Raw genomic sequence first — 21130 nt, 5'->3', positions numbered from 1 at the left:
CGTGCGCCAGGGGTCCCGTGCCAACCTCGCTGTATAAGCAGTGTATCGTGTTGAGGGATGAATCCTACATTTGACCTTTCAGCTACAGTACGTCTCAGCCAACAATAATCAATAGCAACACAGACCTTTTTAGGAGGGCGGTGCTATCGTTGGGATGTTTGGCCAAACCCTGAATGATTATGAAAAAGAAGAATAGGTTTTACCCTTTCTGGCAATAAAACAGGTGTTAAGATGTTCAAACATCAAATATCTACCTTTTGCAAGTAATCAAGTCTGCGATAACCACAGCTACTTGTGGTGAACATACAAGGGTAAAACCTATACTCATTTTTAATACTTTAATAGTGGCAAAAAGTTCCCATGATATACCCTGAATGATTGTTTCACATGCGGGAGTACGCTGACATAGCCATAAGAGTTCCATGCGCACAAGGGGATAACGGTGGAAAGCAGCGATCCCGCTTACTGTACTACCGACTCCTGACCACCCATCGAATGGTAATCTTCATGAGCCCCACTTCACCTCGACTCAAACAACAGTGAAGTGCAGCAATGTGGTGCCAGGCTCCGTAATTGTTGTCCTCCCAGAACGTTTTGTGCAAACTTACACAAGGAAAAAAGTGCGTGCGGATAATGTTTTGTCAACTTAGGTTAAACGCCCCCGTACGTATGTACGTTGAACTTCTTTCGCACCGCACGTAGGCAACCGTGCTAATTGGAGGTGCCTGCTTAATTATATATCTTTGATGATGTGTGAAATCTTAATGGACATCATGTGCATATAAAGTCTTAAAAAATACTGTACAGTATATAATTTAAACTAGTTTGATCGAGTTATTTTAAACATTTAACAACATTAGTCATGTATGTATATCCTCATGATAAAATGATCAATCCAGAAGTGGGTTAACCATGGCTGATGTTGAACCAGTTACTTTTATATCTAGATTTTACTCAACTACTGGAATGGCACGTGAGCTAGAATTGTGTGTGCCTGTTATATTGCATTCCACAGGTGAAATCCATTTACAAAAGCGGTCCGCTGTCAAAATACTTCAGGCGGAGCAATATGCATTCGTTCAGGTGAGACGTCACCTTACACTCTCTCGCTCCCGAAGTTTGCTCAGCAGCAAGCGGCAGACAATCAGGTCAAGCCAAATAAGTCATCACGGCCAGTGTCACTGGTGCCATAACACGTGGTTGTCTTTTTTGTGGTCTCATTTCTACTTGCTTAATTGCTGTACCATTACATTCCTGCTTTTGTCCCCAGGTCACTGTTACATCATGGTCTCTTGAGTCCTCGCGTGGTTAAACAAAATCAACTTGATTAATCCCTGCCTCACACACATGTCTCTTACACTACAATTGACCGTTCTTATTGCCGTACGGCTTCTGATGTAGATGCAGAGCAACAACTTACAATTTCACATTCAGGTTGTCAAGAAGAATTGACCGTTACACTCCTTTAAAGTGGTTTATGTAGCCTGCAGTGCATCTGTGGCTTACCATCGGAGTTGACCATCACTGTTTTTTTAAACACATCGTTAAATCCGAAACCAACTATTAAATCTTTGGCTCGCATCGTGATTGTCGTTTACACGTTTGGCCTTGTTTCTTTTGTTCCCTAGGGAAGGCTCGGTGGACTGCCACGGAACCCTGAAGTTTAAAAGGCCAAAAGACAAAGACATCCTGGCAGAAGAAGTTCACGAGAAATTCCTTGATGGCACACACGGAGGAAATGAATTGGGGGCGTTCGTTCTTGCTTGTGGCAGCAACTCTGTGGATGGTGGGTATGACGGATGTCTTCCTGGTTTTCCAATTAATCCGAAACATCCTAATATTGGGCCTACTTACAAAGTTTTGGACAATCCAGATTTGTTTTGGCGTTTCAGAGAGATCTGAAAACGCTATCCCGTCACTTCTGCACCTTTCCCAGCAAAGTACCGATACGTGGCGTAACTGTGACGACGTGTGAAATAACCTTTAAAATATATATAACAGGATTAGAATATAGAAAGCTTTACATTATAATTACGGCTTTATTGATTTTACACACTTTGTATTCAAATGTTAATACTAAAATTATGACATTTATTTGTGTAATTCATGGCAATTATAAGCAGTATATACATATACATTCGGCAATATTAAAATATAAAAACAAACCAGAAATTGGTCCTGAATATTAGATCATCTGATACCTTGAAATATTTGACCTGAAACCCACCCTGTGGAGGTGGAGTGTGTACGGATTTTAATAATCAATTAGGTGGCTGGCATTGTCGATATAAAGCATAAAATATGTTTTCAACCAATTTCCCATAACGGTGAAAGGTCTTTTGCTTTTTGAAATACCAAATTTTTATTTATCTCAGTAAAATGCCCTTAAATTACTTTGCTGACATACATTTCCACTATTATTTGTGGCCAGATCACTTCTTGAAAAAAGCTACATAGCTCAGTGGGCCTTACCTGATAATGTAAAAAATAGTTTAGTTTTTTATAGATTGTAATTTTGTGTGATTTGCTTACCTTTCCTATACTTTGCACTCCTATAATGTTTTTGTACTGTTTGTTGTAACATTCTGACCTGCCCCGACTGGACATATGAAAAAGAGCTTTATAGCTCATCAGATTCCTCCAGTATGAGTAAAAATTCTGATTTTGATCAATTTAGCAACCCGAGTTCAATTCCCGGCCATGGCTAATTTCAGTGGCGTGTGATATCTGAACCGGTCCAGGGCCCCCCTTCTCCAATTCGCACTGAAGTATGGTCCGTGAGGGATGGTGACGTCAATTTAGAGCTCTTCATTCAGTCGTGGCTGATGATGATGATGATGATGAAGTTGTTATCGAGCTGTTTTTTATTAATATTTGCTGGTTTTCTCATTTTCAGACATACATCAGGACGGTGACAAATGTCAGCTCACGACATTGTACACATCCCCGTCCGCCTCCTCCAGTGAAGCGAGTGAATCCGAGCAAAGCCATTCGCCTTCCACCGCTGCTGATACCTCCACTCTGCTCGAGTCGGTACCAACGGGGATGTCACGTACTGCCCCTGTGACAACTGTGACGACTGTTTCCAAGACATCCGCACCGACTGCGACTTTGACATCACCATCATCATCGTCGTTGTCGTCGTCAGCTGAGACTGCTGAATCTACATCTCCGGTATCACAACAGAAAACATCTGGAGCAGCATCTGTGTCCGTATCGCTGAGTGATTCGACTTCTACTGAGCAAATTTCATCACTGACTACCAATGCAATATCAGCATCATCTCCATACGAATCCACATCTCCAGAATCCTGGCAAACAACACCATTGACGTCAGCACCTACTGGATCATGGACATCGATGGACTCTTCTGTATCATCTCCATTTGCTTCATCTTCTGTGTCTGTGGCTTCTACATCTCCTGTGTCTGAGGGCTCAGGTCCACCTCCAGCATCATCAGTTTCATCTGTCACATCTCCACAATCACAGCACACAGGATCACCACTCTCTAGTTCTCCTGTATCAACTGCAACTGATTTCACTTCTCCAATGTCTCAACAGACTGAAACGTTTGCTTCGAGTGTTCCCGTGTCAACTGTGACAGCCGCTTCTCGCGTGACCGTCCTAACATCATCGCCTACGAGCCCCATATCTGCTGTGTCTCAAGCCTCAATTCCATCTCCTGTGTCATCGTTTTCATCTCTCACATCTCCAGAATCAGAGCAAACGGGGTCATCGTTACCAAGTGTTCCCATATCAACTGTGACCAATTTAACAACGTCACCTCTGAGTCCCTTGTCCACATCTCCTGTGTCACAACAAACAACGTCTGAGGCATCGTCTGTTCCTGTGTCACCAAGTGATTTTGCTTCTACTCGACTCCATTCGGCTCAATCATCTGACTCGTCTGAACAAACATCAGAACCAACTTCACCAGCGTCATGGCAAACGACAGAATATTCATCAGCGCCAAGTGGCCCATCGTCGACCATGGTCTCCTCTGTATCATCTTCCTTTGAGTCAACTCTGATGTCTGAGGCTTCTACGTCTGCTGCGTCTGAAGGCCCAAGTCAATCTCCAGTGCCATCAATTTTATTAGATGAAACTGCCACGTCTCCAGAATCGCCGTTGACCGACTTCTCATTTTCACCAAGTGCCCCTCTATCAGCTGCTACTTATGTCACTTCCGCGGTATCTCAACATACAGAAACGTTAATTTCAAGCGTTCCTTTGTCAACTGTGATGGCCGCTTCCAAAATGACTTCACTGACTGTTACGCAGCAAAGCGCATCCATAAGTTCCGTGCCTACATCTCCTGTTTCCCAATTATCAACAATACCAGCAACATATGTGTCGCCGAGTGGCTCTGCTTCTACCGAGCTATATTCTTCTACCGAGCTATTTCCAACTGTCACGATGTCTGAATCATCTGCATCATCTGAATCCACATTTCCAGAATCGTGGCAAACAACGCCATCATCATCAGAACCAACTGGATCATGGATGATTACGGACTATTCTTTATCACCGGATTCATCTCCAGTGTCCGTGGCTTCTACATCTCCTGTGTCTGAGGGCTTAAGTCAATCTCCAGCGTCATCCCTTTCACTCGTCACATCTCCAGAATCACAGCACACAGTATCAACGCTGTCTAGTTCACCTGTACCAACCATGACTGATCTCACATCACCGGTGTCCGAGCAGACAGAGACAATGGCTTCAAGTGTTCCTGTACCAACTGTGACAGCTGCTTCTGGTGCGACTGTGCTAACATCATCACCGATGAGCCCCATGTCCACATCTGCAGTGTCACAGCAAACAACACCTGAGGCATCGTCTGTTTCTGTGTCACCAAGCGATTTTGTTTCTACCAAGCTATATTCATCTGAATCTTTTATGACATCCGATTCAACTGACCAAACATCAGGATCATCTGCATATGAATCCACATCTCCAAAATCGTGGCAAACAACATCATCGTCATCAGAACCAACTGGATCGTGGATGCCTACGGACTATTCTTTATCACCGGATTCATCTCCAGTGTCCGTGGCTTCTACATCTCCTGTGTCTGAGGGCTCAAGTCAATCTCCAGCGTCATCCCTTTCACTCGTCACATCTCCAGAATCACAGCGCACAGTATCAACACTGTCTAGTTCACCTGTAACAACCGTGACTGATCTCACATCACCAGAGTCCCAGCAGACAGATACAATGGCTTCCAGTGCACCGATCACATCGGTCACGGCCGTTTCTGATTTGCCTCCATGGATTGTGGTGTCATCCGCTATCTCGCCTGATGGCACCCGACCGACTAGTGCCAAATCACAACCAACGTCGGAATCTGGGGCAGCCTCGACCGCAGTTTCATCAGTGATGGCGCCAACTCCGGCAGCGCACACTGACAATCACACGGCCGAGTCGTCAACATTCCTGGATGCGACCTCTCCATCAGTATCTCTAGAATCCCTGCACACAGCGGTAACGGTTGGTTCATCGGCATCTACAGACATCGGATTTACATCGACCGGCTACTCCTCGGCGACCGCAGCGTTTTCGTCATCGTCAGCTGTGGGGTTCGTTCCTGTGCCCGGTTTTGCTCCCAGTGAGCAGCCGACGTCAGCGTCATCACCATCATCATCTTCACCAGAAGCAACGTCCTTCGGAACTTCTAAGCAGACCATCGCCGTGTCCCCACTTACACTGGGAACAACGTTTCCCACTTCACCGGAGTCGCCAAAGTCAACGCCGTCCACTGATTCGTCGCCGCAGATTCCTGCGGAACGTGGCAACGTGTCGACAGAGCGACCGTCGACTCTGAGAGTGATGCCTTCTGACGAGGTACACACACCCTCCGTCGATGCCTCATCGTTCGCGTCACAGGCCACACCGTCATCTCCGATGCAACCATCGTCGCGTTCGACTGATTACACGACTTCCGAGTGGGTGTCAGGGTCTTCGCCTCTTCACAATGCATCAGCAATGCCTCCGCTTCGAGATTCCAAAGTCTCTCCAGGTACGGATACCAGTTCGTCGGGGACGCCCGCACGCACGGCGAGCGACTCTTCTCCTACCGGTCACTCCTCTGCAGCGACGGATTCACCGACCGGTTCTGTGCCGCCTACATCGGAATCGGCACCACCAAGGCTGCTGCAGCCACCGCCGCCAAAAGCGTCGACAGCCGACCCAACACCGACATCGACGCACCCTCACACGCCTCTCTGTTCATCGGTGCACTCCACCGCCTGCACGACGCTGGCGCCGGACGCGCCGCCGACTACCGGTGACACCTCGACGCTTTCGGAGACGGCGCCGGCCAACTTGACGGCGATCTTTGCACCCGGCGATCGTGCGGAGCCAGACAGGGCGGGCCCAACAGACGGCGAGACCACCGCGAGCACAGCGGCGGCGTCCACGACCTCTAGGCCGAGGAGGAGAAAGCCGGGCGGCAGGATGTTTACGCCGGCGGGCAACGGGACGTCGGCTCCGGCGACGGGGCCCGCGGGCGCGACCACGCGGGGGGAGCACGTGGCCACGACGTCATACCTCCCCGGCACGGGGGCTCCGCCGTTCTCCCCGACTCCGGTGGACGAACCGACGCCCCAAGAGTTTGTGCCGATCTACAACTTCCTGCTGCCGAGCGAGGCGCCACTCGGCAGCGACTTGGATGACGAAACATTGAGGAATTTTTCAGCGCACGTTCTGCAAGAGGTGGGTGCGACAAATGATTGCTGCCGCATTGTAGGGTTGTAACTGTGTATGTATGTATATGTAAAAAAAACTATGTATGTAAACATTTGTATATAAACTACGTATGTAAAAAAACTAAATATGGTCAAATCGATTGCCAGTTTGACACACGTTGAATTGTCTAGAGCAGGGGTCGTCAACCTGCGGCTCCACAGCCGCATGCGGCTCTTTAAGGACTACTTCGTCACGTTATTTATTGAGGTCCGCCGTCTCGTATTCACCACAGTGCATTGCGGCTCTTGATATATTGAGTTTTAGAGCAATATAAACACGACACTGTGACCTTATTGACTGAGAAAAGAATGGAGCAGCCACAGCGGAGTAATGGTCAGCACCACACTGGACCTCCAATCCAGAGGTCGCCGGTTTGATTCCATCTCCCGGCGTGGCAGTTAAGACAAATGGGATACGTTTCTTAAATCGGTGCATTTATCACTAAATTCCACTGGAAGAAGCTACCGGTTTCTGACTTTCAAGAACATTGTTGAGACAAACAAAGACAAAGATTCCCTGTATATCCTTAACCGACTTTTGGGGCAAGTGCTATAAGCAGTCACCTGTGATGGCCAGCATGATGAACGAGGGGGTGGGTGGCCAGCACCACACCCAGCCGCCTAGGACCGGTTCTGATAATCATCACTGGTGTTGGCCATGAACCTGAATCGAACTTGGGTCGCCGGGTTCGTAGTGCAGCGCGCTAACCACTACACTACCGCTCCCCTCGGTAGCGTGGCATTGTTAAGTGGAATGTTACTTCTCGGGACCATGAGAGATGGGGCCAACTTGGGGAAGATGTTCATCCAGAAACGGACAGATCGTAACTGACGATGATGGTGCACTGCAAGCCTCAGTCAATGCTCTTACGCGGATTTATGTTTCAGGTAACTCAGCTCATGAACAACACGGACCTTGAGAAGTATTCGCACAACATGGATGTCTTCATACGGTAGAAGCAACTCCGCAAAGACTCACAAGACACCAGATGCAATCACAATAACACCGTAGTATTCATATTATTATGATTGAGCGGCAGGGTGGCGCAGTGCACTGGCGGAGCCAGTGAGGGGGGGGTGGGGGGGGGGGGGTGGGGTGGCACGTGCCCCCCAATAATCCGATCGAAATTAGGGATTTCGATCGGATCAATGGGGTTTATTAGTAGTAAATCGGCATTTTGCGACCCCCACTGCCACAGTGTAACATATTATTATTATTACGTGCCAGGGACTCTATGAGATGATAGGACAATAGTCTGAGTCCATAATTGGCAATAGGTAACGGCAAAGCAGTTATAAGTGACTCACAGAATTGTGTGCAGTTGCGTACACAGTCCACGACTTCCCTGACGGCAAACACCTTCAGCGAGCGCGATGCCGATCACACAACGCGGTTCGCAATTTGACCCTCGATCGATGGCTGCGCCATCGCCGCACACGCGTCGAATTAAAAGCAAGGGACAAGTCCTCACTTACTAACAACTCCTCTATCAATTTTTCATTGCTGGAGGGGTTGCCCCCCTTACTTTAAAATCCTGGCTCCGCCATTGGCGCAGTGGTAACACTTGTGCCTCGTCGCAAGAAGGACCTGGGTTAGATTACTGAAGCGGGTGCCTTTCTGTGTTGTGGAGTTTGGACATTCTCCCACGGTTCTGCAGTCAAAACTTGTTGTGTCATTGGTGTTGGCCAAACGATCGCAATTGCAGGTCCCTCCTGACTAGGTGTGGCTTGCCTGGGTGAATGAGAAGAGGTCAAATACAGAATTGTCAATCCACTACTGGATGAAGGCCTCCGCCATGCCACTTCAGTCACGTGGTTGCTTGACCGCACTTCACCACGCAGGTCATTGGGGGCTACTGACAAATATCCGTACCATTGTTATACACCGAGAATCCCACCGCGCGAATTGCAAATAAATGCAAGCGAACGCGAAAATATTCAGCGTTGCACAAATCTGAACGTCCATTGTAACGTGTGCTTCCCCCTTTTTGTGTTCATTTCCTCAAACAGAAATATCTCGAATGAAACCTACTGCGTGACCATCGGGTGAGTGACGCGGTGCACCTCTTAAGCGCTGGTTCGTCTAGAGGAAATTCGTGCAAGCTCAGGCGACCAGGTGGCCGAGATGTCAGAGCGTTGTTGAGTCGGCACTGCTGAGATCCAGAGGCTCGAATTAAATGTTTCAGCCACCCACGATGTTAGCCAGCTTCTCACGCTTTGTGATTGTGTGGTCTCAGCCCATTTGCTGGTCGACCGCGCAAAAAAAAGTCTCAATAAATTTGATGTTACACTTATTTGGCTAAATTCCAGCTCTGCGAATTGAAACGCATAGATAATGTGTACATAAGGGTTAGATTGTCACGTGACAAACGCTCTCGCAGCAAAGTGCATGGGCGATCGTGTGAGTAAAATGCCAATGTGTGTTTTACACACATTGGCAGATTAAGTTGTCATGTAAACAATCGCTCCAATGTATCACTGCGTCAGCACACCAGCACCTATATGGTGGAGAGCAATCCACACACGTGTAACAACTGAGTGTGGACATTATGCTGGTAGTTGCATCCAGCGTCATCAGACCATTGTCAGTATTGAACTCCTGCGGTGGAATTTGAACTCCATCGTTGAGAGCCACTTGAATGAATGTTTTTTGGTAAAGGCCCTCTGAAATATCTCTTCTATAGCCATTGCTTGACACATGGCGGGGGGGGGGGGGGGGGTTAAACTGCTCTGCGATATTTCTAAATTAATTCTGCATCTCATGACGTGACACCAAGAGTACAATTGGACTAAATTGAAGGAATTTCGTAGGTCGGTCAAAGTCAAGATGTCATCGTAGCAAATGCTGTTGATGCCGTCCCAAATAAGTTGGTGTGGTTTTGTTTTGTTCTTACACTCGGTGGAACCTCAAGAGACCAGGATGGTCGAATTGTCAAGAGTGGGCTGGGTTACAAACATTCTAAAAGCAAAACGAAAGGAAAGAGGAGAAGAAAAATAAAGTAGCGAAGCAATGGCGCGAGATAGAAATGAGAACAAAAGCAACTGGCTCGAAAATATTGCACGAAAAATGAATCAAGGTGAAATATTACACTCCCTGTAGCATAAGTCACCAAACCTTTCCGTTACGAAATACCCACTCTTGCTGCCAAAATAAACCTCTTGACCTTGTCACAGACACAGAGCATTGTATTACTGTACAGCCCTGTCTGCATTCACTGCTGGATGAAGGCCTCGAGGTCACGAAAATCATTTGACCATACTTCCCCATGCTGCTCAGTGCCGATTGAGGAAGGTCGGGAACATTTGGGAGTAAGTATGTTGAACTTCATTCGCACTGTACGTAGCCAACCATGCTGATTGGAGGTGCGGGGGAAGGGCAACAAAATAAACACAAAAAAAACAGTTCTAAATAAATTAGTTTTCAACATAGATGACTTAAAATTGCAAAGCTCCAGTGGCTTCCTAATATTGGAAGGACGGCCACAGAAGCGCATCTGAAAGCACGCGATGCGGTGACCGCCTTTGTTCGCTGGCCAGCCAAAAGCCCCTGCTGCGAGGATAGACCAGAGTTTACGTGATGATGGTTTAAGCGACTTGACAAAGCATCGAAGTACAGCACAGGAACGGATTTCACCGCATCGCTCTCTTCCGCGTGCCACCACATAGGCCCCGCAAGTCCCACGTTGACCGATTTTCCAAGCGCTCTGGCAGGCCAGGAGCAATCGTTAACACGCCCGCTCAAATTTTTCCTTTCACAGGTTTACGAACGGGAGCACGGTGGAGGAGTTCTTCCGGAACAACACGGAGTACGCGTTCGAGATGGTGCTCTCGCGTCTCGACCTCAACTCGACCTCCGTGCTGTCCGGGTGGCAGCCGACCAACGTGTCGTGCATCGAACCCGGTGAGGCGGAGTGTTTCCACGGGAGCTCTGGCCCAGCGGCTACGGCGTCCGAGTGCTGAGCCCGGCACCGCTGAGAGCATGGAATTGAATCCTGGGCACTGTATTAGCCACCGCCACCTGTGATGAATTCGGGTCCTCGAATGTAGCAAGTTGATGGTCGTGTGCAGTGAGGTGACTGCGCCCTAAAACAAAACTTCATCATGTTAACGTGGCTTTTTACCCTGAACACGGCTACATTCCTGATCTGGGAATTAAAATCTCAGTTTGATTGTCACGTGATGACACGTAACAATCGCATAACAGAGTGTGTGTGTATGTGTGAATGTGCACGGTAGTGGAGAGTGGTAGTGCAGCGGCTAGCACGCCGCGCTACAAAACTTGCGATCGGAGTTCCAACGATGATCTGAACCGGTCCTGGGCCCCCCCTAGGTTAACTCAGCCTCAAACGAGTTCTTGGTGCGGTGTGTTTAAACACTGCTACTAGGGAGACAAAGGCGGCCGGGCGTGATGCTAGCCACCCACCGCTCGTGTGCTGTGCTGGCCTTCATAGGTGCTCCTTAACAGCACCTTCTGTAAAAGTCTGTAAAGGCTATACGGGGGGATCTTTGTCGTTGTTTGAAAGTACGCACACGTATTGTATGAAGATAAAAAGGCCGAGCAAAGGGGTTTTCAAAATAATTTCTGTCAAACTTTGTTGTGCAGCCACACCAGGTGGCACTCCTCGGCGAGATTTCCGAATGGATTCTTCATCCCATCCATCACATGATATCTAGTGGTCCAATTGTAATAATTGCGGTTGAAAGTAATTTTAATAATATACACATTATACATACACAAAATAAATATAATTAGTAAATCTACCAATGTCGACACATCATCACGACCTTAACATAACTCCCTTGGTCGAGTGACACGACGCACCGATCAGGCACTGAGAATAAAATTGGAACAAGATCGACAAAGGAAGATGAAGTCGAGGCATTGCTTGGCACGGCCGACCTCTGATGAGCTGAAACGGGTGTCGTGCGGGAAGACCTCAGATCGAGGACACACGACCGTACGACCATGACGATTGTACGTACACGTGTATGTTTAACTTTTTTCGCACCGTACGTAGCCAACCGCGCTAATCGGAGGTGTGGGGGAACGACAACAAACTAGACACAATAAGCAGTTCTAAATAAATGAGTTTGTGAATCGAGATGATTTAAGAGTTCATAGCTCCAGTGGCTTCCTCATATCGGATGGAAGAGCGTTCCAGACGGTCACAGGCGCACATCTGAAAGGGCGCGATACGGTGAGCGTCTCAGAGGCTTTCGATCGCTCGATGTGTCGGTGACACGGGACGGACGAACTACCGAGTACCGTATTGACATGGACGTGAGTTGTGACCACCGGCATGACCTGCAACCACCCTCCTCCGCCTCTCTCGGCAGGAGTGATGCTGAAAGACGTGGAGGTTTTGGGCGGGTCGGTCATCTGGCCCGTGCTCATCGCCCTGCTGAGTCTGCTCGCGCTCGTCCTCCTGATCCTCCTAATCTGCCTCATCCTGGTCAGTGGCGATCAGGGCCGTGCGTACTGGTTCGCATAGACTGCAATGTTAATACTCCCATAGACTTTAATATTAAATCCTCCCATAGACTTCAATGTTAAATCCTCCCATAGACTTCATTGTTAAATCCTTCCATAGACTTCAATATTAAATCCTCCCATATACTTCAATGTTAAAGGCTCCCATAGACTTCAATGTTAAATCCTCCCATAGACTTCAATGTTAAATCCTCCCATAGGCTTCAATGTTAAATTCTCCCAAAGACCTCAATGTTAAATCCTCCCATAGATTTCAATGTTAAAGGCTCCCATATGCTTCAATGTTAAATCCTCCCATAGACTTCAATGTTAAAGGCTCCCATAGACTTAAATGTTAAATCCTCCCATATAATTCAATGTTAAATCCTCCCATAGACGTCAATGTTGATGCTGCCATAGACTTCAATGTTAAAGGCTCCCATAGACTTCAATGTTAAATCCTCCTATAGATTCCAATGTTTAAGGCTCCCATAGACTTCAATGTTAAATCCTCCCTTAGACTTCAATGTTAAATCCTCCCATAGATTTCAATGTTAAATCCTCCCATAGACTTCAATGTTAAAGGCTCCCATAGACTTCAATGTTAAATCCTCCCATAGACTTCAATGTTAAAGGCTCCCATAGACTTCAGTGTGGTGGGGGAGCGTCCGGCCGTGGCGCAGGGACACGTGGCGCACCACGAACACGGCATCACCATTATCACAACCGCCCGCACCATTACCACCACGACACCACCAATGCCACCTCCACCACCAAAAACAACCACCACCGCATCACTGTGACCAACATTACCACCATTTTATTCGTTGCGCCCTCTGCGTTTACAATTTTCGCACGACAAGTCAAACTGTCGCTGTGATTCTTAGAGCTGAAATATTTGCCAAATCAAGCATCAACATCAAACTTTTTGTGCAGTTTTTGGCTTCCTTGAGTCGAGACCATCGACTCACTCGCACTGTTTACTAGCCCAGTTTAACCAGAGGGCAGCTGCCTAGACCCAAACCCCAAGTTCCCAGCGGTACCGGATGCTCGTGTATACAAGTACGTATGCTGAACTTCTTTCGCGCCGTACGTAGCCAACCGTGCTAACCGTGTTGCGTGCTGCATGAATCTGAACCCCGCGCTGTGACCGTGCGTGCGGGTCGGCGCTCAGGCTCGGCGACGCAAGCTCAAGTACAGCGTGGACGAGGTGGGCATCTCGTACCGCACGCACGACCTGCGCCCGTGGAGCATGAGTGGCATCCCGCACGTGCTCTACGAGACTGCCATGGAGGCGCCGCCCCCCTTCGACGCCGGCGATGCGCAGGTTCGCAACACGGCGTCGGCGCCCGCCCGCCAACTCGCCCGCCCGCTCGCTCGCCCGCCCGCTCGCTCGCCCGCCCGCTCGCTCGCCCACCCACTCTCGAGCCCACGCGAGCAAGTTGGCACAACCGCCAGATGTATAATGATAACAATAATAACGATAATAATTATGTTTTGTCGCGGAATCTGTGCGATTTGCACCACGGAAAACTGTAGAATTTGCGATGCGAATTTCCAAAGAATATTAATGGGCACTTTTGGCACACATCGTCATGCTCCGTTCACTGCTGGACGAAGGCAACCCCCCCCCCACTCCTCCCCCCCTAATCTGCTGCCATCTTTCACGGTCATGCGCACGAGCTGATTTCATTGCTCCATCTCTGCGGTGGACGTCCCCCTCGTTTGCGTAATTGCCTCCTTTTAGCTGCCACTGCAATGTTGGTCTCGTCTAGTGCCAATTCAAACATTACTCGCCACTGATGGCAGACGTAGCCAGGAAATCATGTCACCGGGTTCACGGGGTCACCGGGTTCGCAACGGAAGTGCTACAATTCGTGGCCAATTCATCGTCATCGTGGGTTGTGAACGGGGCACAATCCCCCGCGGTGATCGGATTACTCATCGGCTGTTACTTTTGCAGGTATCGTTGGCGGAGCCACAGCAAGGCACAATCGACAAGAGCAAGTTAGTGGTGAGTCGACGAGTATCTCCTCCACATGCTCGCTAGAGAGAGGCCTTGTGCTTCAATGGAGCAACACCGTTAAATAGCATGGTCTACTCTGCTGCTAGGTTTTTGCGGGTGTGTCCTAAATACGGAACGCTTGGCTCCATGTGTCGGGAGCCTCTTGAATTAAGTTCTTGAGGAATCCATAATTCAGTTCTTGAGGAGTGCGGTGAAACGTCGGACATCGTGCCATTCCATTCCACAACCTCCAATCTTCCTCAGGTGCCCTCCTTCCGTGTCGAGCCCCACCATAGGACTATGGACACTGATGGATACAAATTATGAACCACGTTCGTTATGAGGAAAGCACTTTTGACCTGACGTTTTGTTGACCTTTGACCCCACAGTTTCTACGAGCTGTCAAACTAGTGAGGGTTCATTTGACATGTTGACGTCGGAAGGCGAGCCAAGTGGTTTTAGTTAACACGGCTGCTGAAAAATTGGCAGCCATTAGTGAATCGCTCTTGATGTGACCCCCAGGTATCGGTACGAAGTGATGTCTTGGCATGTACATCAGGTATTTTGATCTGATCAGCTTGAACATGCCTGTAGCCCTAACTCGGCCGTGCTCGAGTTAGGGCTACAGGCTGCCCGTTATAAAGCAAACTAAGCAGAATTGTTGGGTCCCATTGTAGCTCAAGGGATTCATGGCACAAAAATAAATAGGGGCGCAGCGCATATCACCTTGAACTCGGATGCTTATATAATAAAAATACAAACAATCATTCTCGTAAATAGATAAAGGTGCAGCCAAGCAATTGCCTGCTCACACCACTGCTGGTGGAAGCGCTTCCACTAGGGGGAGCTCTTCAATGCTGGCCAGGTGTCTTTGAAGAGCATCGTTCTAGTAACAAAAATTAAAATGTTTAATTGTCGTAAGACTTGTAACACAATTATTCCATGCAACTGTGGTGTAATCAAGTTACGTAGATTTTTTCCATCATAGCATGTATGTAGCCACGTTAAGCACCAGAAAATAACTTCTGCTTAGGTGCTCCCCAATGGGCCAGGACCACAACTGAATCTACAGACAAATCAAACTGGAGTTAACCCCACTCGTGTCGGGTCGGTCTTCCAGCTGCTGCCCCGCTCTCTCTCTCTCCACTCTCTCCTGTCCACCGTGATCTCCACCATCTCCACATCTCTGCTTCACCACTCACCCACCAACCACCACCAACCACATTGAACTCCACCTCGGTTTAGGCCCTGCCTCCCGGTCTCCGCCCTGGTGCTTCCACGTTCGTCGCCTTTACTCGGACGTGGTTTTCCCCTCTTCCTACGCCGCATCCCGCGAGCCATCTGAATCCGACCCCTCTCTGTTCGTCTTGGGGACTTCCATCTCTGGCACCGAACAAAGATGGTCACCGCATCGCGCGCCTTCAAATGTGCTTCTACGACCGTCTGGAACGCTCTACCTTCCGATATTAGGAAACCACTGGAGCTATGCACTTTTAAATCAGCGATATTGAAAACTCATTTCTTCAGAACTGTGTTGAGTTTGTTGTCCTTCCCCCGCACCTCTGATAAGCACGGTTGGCTCCGCACGGTGCGAAAGGTCAACATACATACATACTACTCTGCTTGCAATCTTCCCTGTCTCTTGAATGCTCTCCCGATCCCGTCTTGTGATGCCTAAGATGCATCTTGTGATTAAACTAAAATTAAATAATAAATATTTGACCAGGTAAGGCCCACTGAGCTGTATGGCTCTGTTTCAGAAGCGACCTGGCCACAAATGATAACTCAACGAAGTGGCTTATCGTGTGCCAATTTATGGCAGCCAAGTACTCTAAACGCGTGATTATAAATGTTGAGGGAAAAAAACATGTAAACTCCAAATATACAGCAGGCGTCAGGGTCGCAATCGATCCCCACGACCTCCTGTGTACCAGGCGAGGGAGTTAACATCTCGCCGCCACGGCCCTCCGTGGGTCACCCGGTTCACCTCAGCTCGGAGCCACAAAAAGGCGTGGCATTGATGTGTTACATTATTACTGATGCCAGGATGATAGAAGCTCACCGCTCCTTTTTTGATGTGGCTGGTGGGTGGGCGGGGGGTGGGGTCGGCTTGGCAGCACCTTCGTGACACTCGTCTGTGGTTTGGCTTACCCGGTGTCACCACGCCGGCTGTACACACTGTCGGATTAACCACAACTGCAAAGGGCGCCACGAGTGTCAAAGGCCGAGGGCCTTCAAAGGGCCCTTTGTTCTCACGGGGAAACGAACCGCGCTCTCACGCACGGCCAGGGTACACGAACACCGTGAGACCAGGACAGTCGAAAAACCCTAACGACCTCGTCCTTCGTGGAACGAGCGGTATCCTCCGCCTGGTCATTAGCCCCAGGACTCCTTGATGTGTTCTAACGCAAACGGGTTTGGTACACTATGATAGATGTGTGCTTAGTCATTTTGCAGGCTTTTTTTTACACTTAAAATGCGTGTTCCAGTCGCGCCAGCGGGTGTAATATTTAGTTATTTACGTTTGCCAACAGCCGCACCCGGAAAGTCGGAAAACTCTACGCCTGCTGCGCACTGGTGGTTTGCAGAAATATTGTAATAACCTGACATTCTTACATTATATATTGGTGAAGAAAAACTAAACTAATATAACTTTACCGGTGGCGAGGCTCCCACAAGGGCATACGGGAGGGCGTGTGACACACTTTGGCGCCGGCTATCACGAAATGCGGTCGTGTCGCTACGGTTCTCTGCGGTGAGTAACAATGTCTTTAACAACAACGGCGCCGCCACGCCTCTCTTAATAAAGTTAACGCCAAGCCGCTTGCGTGTTCAGCGGTGAATGGGACCACCCACCCAGCAACTTGCAGGCGTCTCGCAACGGGAAAGTGGTTAAACCCATACTGCTTGATATTATTTGTTCTGGAAAGCCCCTGACGACTGAGGTTCCACGTGCTGTGCTTCTCTTCAGGTGTCCATATGAGCCTCTTGCCGGCCTGCGCCGGCGGGAGGCCACCACGTCTTGCAGCGGTAGCAAGCGGGGCCATGTGGGAACGCCGTCAACGCAAAACGAAATCCACGGGCGGACGCAGTCCAGGCTGAGGTGGACAACAACGAGGCTCACGTCACCACCTCCTTGAAGCCAGGTCCACACCTGAAAGTGATCGGTTGCATACAACCTGGTTGGATGCAACTGAATGTCTTATATTTGGAGGTGGCTGCAACCAGTTGCGAGCAGTTGCTCAACCGGTTTCTTGCAGGAGAGACAGGCTCAACTTTCCAAGCGACCTGTTTGGCGATTTGCAGCGACGTACTTCATCGCGTGACACATTCACAAACTATTATTGGTTAACTTAAGGCGTTGGTTTTATTCTTGACAACCTGGAATTTTTATTCTGAAATCCCGGATCTTGTCCTGACCACGTGTAACGTGGTTTGAAGTGAAACGTCATTTCTAATTGCTGAAGTTGGTTGTGAGAATTGTCCTTCAACTGAACCCGCGGTAAGCTGAAACGACAACCACTGGCGCGTGGTCAAATGCTCGTACACGTGCCGATTCAATTCGTTTTTGCAACCAACGTGGCCTCACTCAAAACATTAATGACGATTGGTTGTTACGATCCTGACGTAGGTGAGGTGGAGTGGGGTAGCTAATCAGAAAAGGGGTGGGGCTATACTGTGCAGGGCATGGCCAGACACGCCCTTGATGCACTCAACTACTTGCTCACATGTGGACAAAGCAGTTGGCAGGCAATTTTCCAAAGCTACTTGGTTGGGCAGTTGGCCTCTCCGGTGTGGACCCGGCTAAACAGATGAGCGCTCAAAACATACCGTGCACATTTTACCACCTTGGGAAATAAAGCAAATTAAAAATATTCAAAGGGGAATTTTGATTGAGACAACAGTGCTGCATATCTGGGGCCCTCGTTACGTTTACTCAAACACATTCCAGGGTAATATTTTAGGGGCTTGAATGTAACGCTCAGTAAGGTTAATAGCACAAGGCAATGTCATCATTTTCATGAGGCTTTTGGATTGTGGAAATTTGTTGACGTGCACACAACTCTAATGGCGCCCATTCTGAACGATGTAGTTGCAACGTCGTCTGCAGCTCAGCGTTGCGTATCCGTCGCATGCTGTAGACTGAGATATGGGCGGACGTAGTAGAAAGTCACAGTTACACCATCGTGCACGAATAGGATTACTGGGCAAACGCAAATCGCACGCACGGCTTGAAACGTGGGGACACGCAAGTAAAGCAAATGTGTGCGCGATGTTGTGAAAATATCTGATTTGTGAACAACTGCGGAAAAAAAATCACAGTTTACACCATGTACGTATGCCACGGTTAGTTGGTCAGGGCGGATTTGCGATGGTCGGATATGCGACGTTGTACGGTACAACCACTTGCATCTGCCACCCAAGCCAACCATCTCTCTTCGACTAATGTGACAGAAACCCCCATGAACTGGAAGATAATGCGTGTTGTAGGTGAGAACAAGATAGCGTATACTGTGATGCTAAAGTATATTTAGCCTGCAGAGCATCTAGGCATAAAGTCCACTGTTATTTGGGAGCCTAAGAGAGGCGTACATATGTACAGCAACACGATCTATGCACCGGTTTTACAAAGGGCATTTTAAAATTGGTACTTGTGAACCAGATTTGCATTAAATTAACTGCTTATTCCTTAAAGCTTAAGGCTGTATATCAAATGTATAACTTTCCTAGTTGTCCACTGATTTTGTGCCTTCAATAATACTCTCAAGGTAGATATCGTATTGTTGTGTTCAGTGGGTAGCTCAGTGGCCTAGCGATGGCGAGCAGCACATCTGGGCTTCGAGATCAACTCAGAAGTGCTTTGGCGTAGCACATGGTCGATGTCAGCCTCTTCACTCGCCCCCGAGTTTCATCCCAATCGTCATATCGTTGTCACATCACGGGATGAAGAATCCGGAGGAGTGCAACCGTTCGGCTTGGAGATCGGCCCGTGGAAGCAGACACGGCATGGCCGTCACGTGCTCGGGAGACGAATGTTGTCGCACGACAGTAAGGAGCATGGGAGATTCAGACGGTCACTCGCCACAATAAAATCATTCTGATGGCGTTGGCCCGGTGGCTCGCGGGGTTCATGAGGTCCACGTGGGAGCCCTGAACTCCAGTGGTGGTGCCAGGCGAACGCAAAATAAGCAAAAGCATAGGGCCCCCCAAAATAGCTCAAGGAGTACCCACATTCACAGAACAAAGGGGTGTGCCACATGGCTACTCGAATTCAGATCCGAAAATGACATTATATTAAGCCAATTATATATATAAGCCCATTAATCTCTCTGTCATCTCTATCTTGTCTGTAGCTGCCTTCTCTCATCTCATTACATTCTTGTCCCGCGTGCTGTTCGGCATGATGTCTGACGTTTTGCAACCACGTGCTGGGAGTTTATGCAGGAACTCCTGAACGTAGAGATAGCTAAACAAGCTCATGGCGCATGGAGCGAAACGTCGGACATCATCCCAAGTTTAATTGATGATTGGAAGCGTGCATCCTTGCAGGCCTTTAAAATGAGGACAAACATAATGGATAGACAAAGCAGACTAACAAATAAAACATAAAGCAACATGACAATGAATAAAAAATATTATTGCAGTTATATGCATTGTGTGGGCGGGCCGAGGGACACGGCAGTTAGCACACTGCACTATGATCCTAGCAACTTAAGTTCGATTCCTGACCGTGATAAGCATCAGTGGCGAGTGATATCTGAAAAAAAGATTCTTACTGCCCCCCCCCCTTTAGCAAAGTGGACTGACTGGCGTGGTGAAGTATGGTCGAATATGGGATCCTCCAATATTGGATTTTAAAATGCTAAGAAGTTGCTACGTTTTATCACTGTTATTATAATTGCACATCATGGTAGGTTTTGACACAATTGCAAATACAAGGAATGCTTGACGATGATTTAAATCGCCGTACGCATGTACTGCACTGTTAAGAGTTGAGTTGCATTTGTATATATTGGGCAATGATAACAAGAGGAATATTATGATTTTGAACAAGCAGGAATTGCTGTGACGGTACTGTTCTCTGTGAATTTGTATAAGCATTGTTGCTCTCTTCGAATTTTAGTAATAAATTTGCTGCTCACGTACGATCGAAAAGTCACACCGCATCTGCCTGAACTCGATAACTTCGCAACGTCACGGATGAAGTCTCAACCCCTATTCGCACCTCTTCTTTTCAGGGCATCCAGGCAGTTTCTCATCTCCCGTTTACAAGCCATGAGCCAGTGGTGGAAATTCCACGTTCCGGTGGCGAGTCTACGCAGGGGACAACCGCTTCTCCGTTGACTTCCCGCGCATGGAGAGATCGATTGTGGCGGAGGAATTTGCGGCCAAGATCCGACCGTGATCGGCTAAAATTTTAAACAGTGGCTGCTGCTGTGTGGCCAATATTATCGAGAGTCAATACACGTTCCGACCCGCCCCTACTCGACGTCTGTGAATGAGAGCTTCATAGCTCATCGGATTCTTCCAGTATAAATACAGATTCTGATTCTGGTATTCAATGCATTGGCGGCACTGGCTTCGTGCATAGCCACGTGGTGGCCACGTGGACAGTGTTCCTTCCTGTGAGTCATAGGGGCCCCCAAGGTTCAAACCCACGTGTGTGTTGTGTCTATCATGTTGGACTTCTTTCGCACCGTATGTAGCCAACCGTGCTAGTCAGAGGTGCATTATTACGTTCACTCGTGCGTTCGGATCAAAAGCTCGGTGGTACAATGTATCATATGTTTCGCTTTTAAAGGATACAACTTAAAACGACGACGATGTAATAACCAGAACGTTTGGTATCTCACGCAAAATCCTCGTGGTGTAGCGGATAGCAACAACTGCCTGGTGCGGTCAACCATCTGA

At 48.3% G+C, this 21130-nt stretch overlaps 1 protein-coding gene across 1 annotated transcript in view; it reads left to right on the top strand.

Annotated features, from left to right (window-relative positions):
• The window catches only part of LOC116950744 (uncharacterized), a 29941-nt gene extending 9563 nt beyond the window's left edge, over positions 1-20378 (top strand). The window contains exons 4-13 of the mRNA XM_032968769.2: positions 1016-1083; positions 1629-1786; positions 2897-6711; positions 7632-7696; positions 8754-8789; positions 10502-10644; positions 12081-12196; positions 13388-13540; positions 14177-14227; positions 17190-20378. Coding sequence (XP_032824660.2) covers positions 1016-1083; positions 1629-1786; positions 2897-6711; positions 7632-7696; positions 8754-8789; positions 10502-10644; positions 12081-12196; positions 13388-13540; positions 14177-14227; positions 17190-17201 — 4617 coding nt within the window. The 3' untranslated portion in view covers positions 17202-20378. The remainder of the gene's footprint in view (positions 1-1015; positions 1084-1628; positions 1787-2896; positions 6712-7631; positions 7697-8753; positions 8790-10501; positions 10645-12080; positions 12197-13387; positions 13541-14176; positions 14228-17189) is intronic.
• Positions 20379-21130: the final 752 nt, after the last annotated feature.

This window comes from Petromyzon marinus, chromosome 40, assembly GCF_048934315.1.
Source record: "Petromyzon marinus isolate PM22_M1 ecotype Great Lakes invasive population chromosome 40, UKy_Petmar_22M1.pri1.0, whole genome shotgun sequence".
Classification (NCBI taxonomy): Eukaryota; Metazoa; Chordata; class Hyperoartia; order Petromyzontiformes; family Petromyzontidae; genus Petromyzon; species Petromyzon marinus.
Note: the sequence above shows the minus strand (reverse complement) of the source record. Positions and strands in the feature narration are given on the sequence as shown.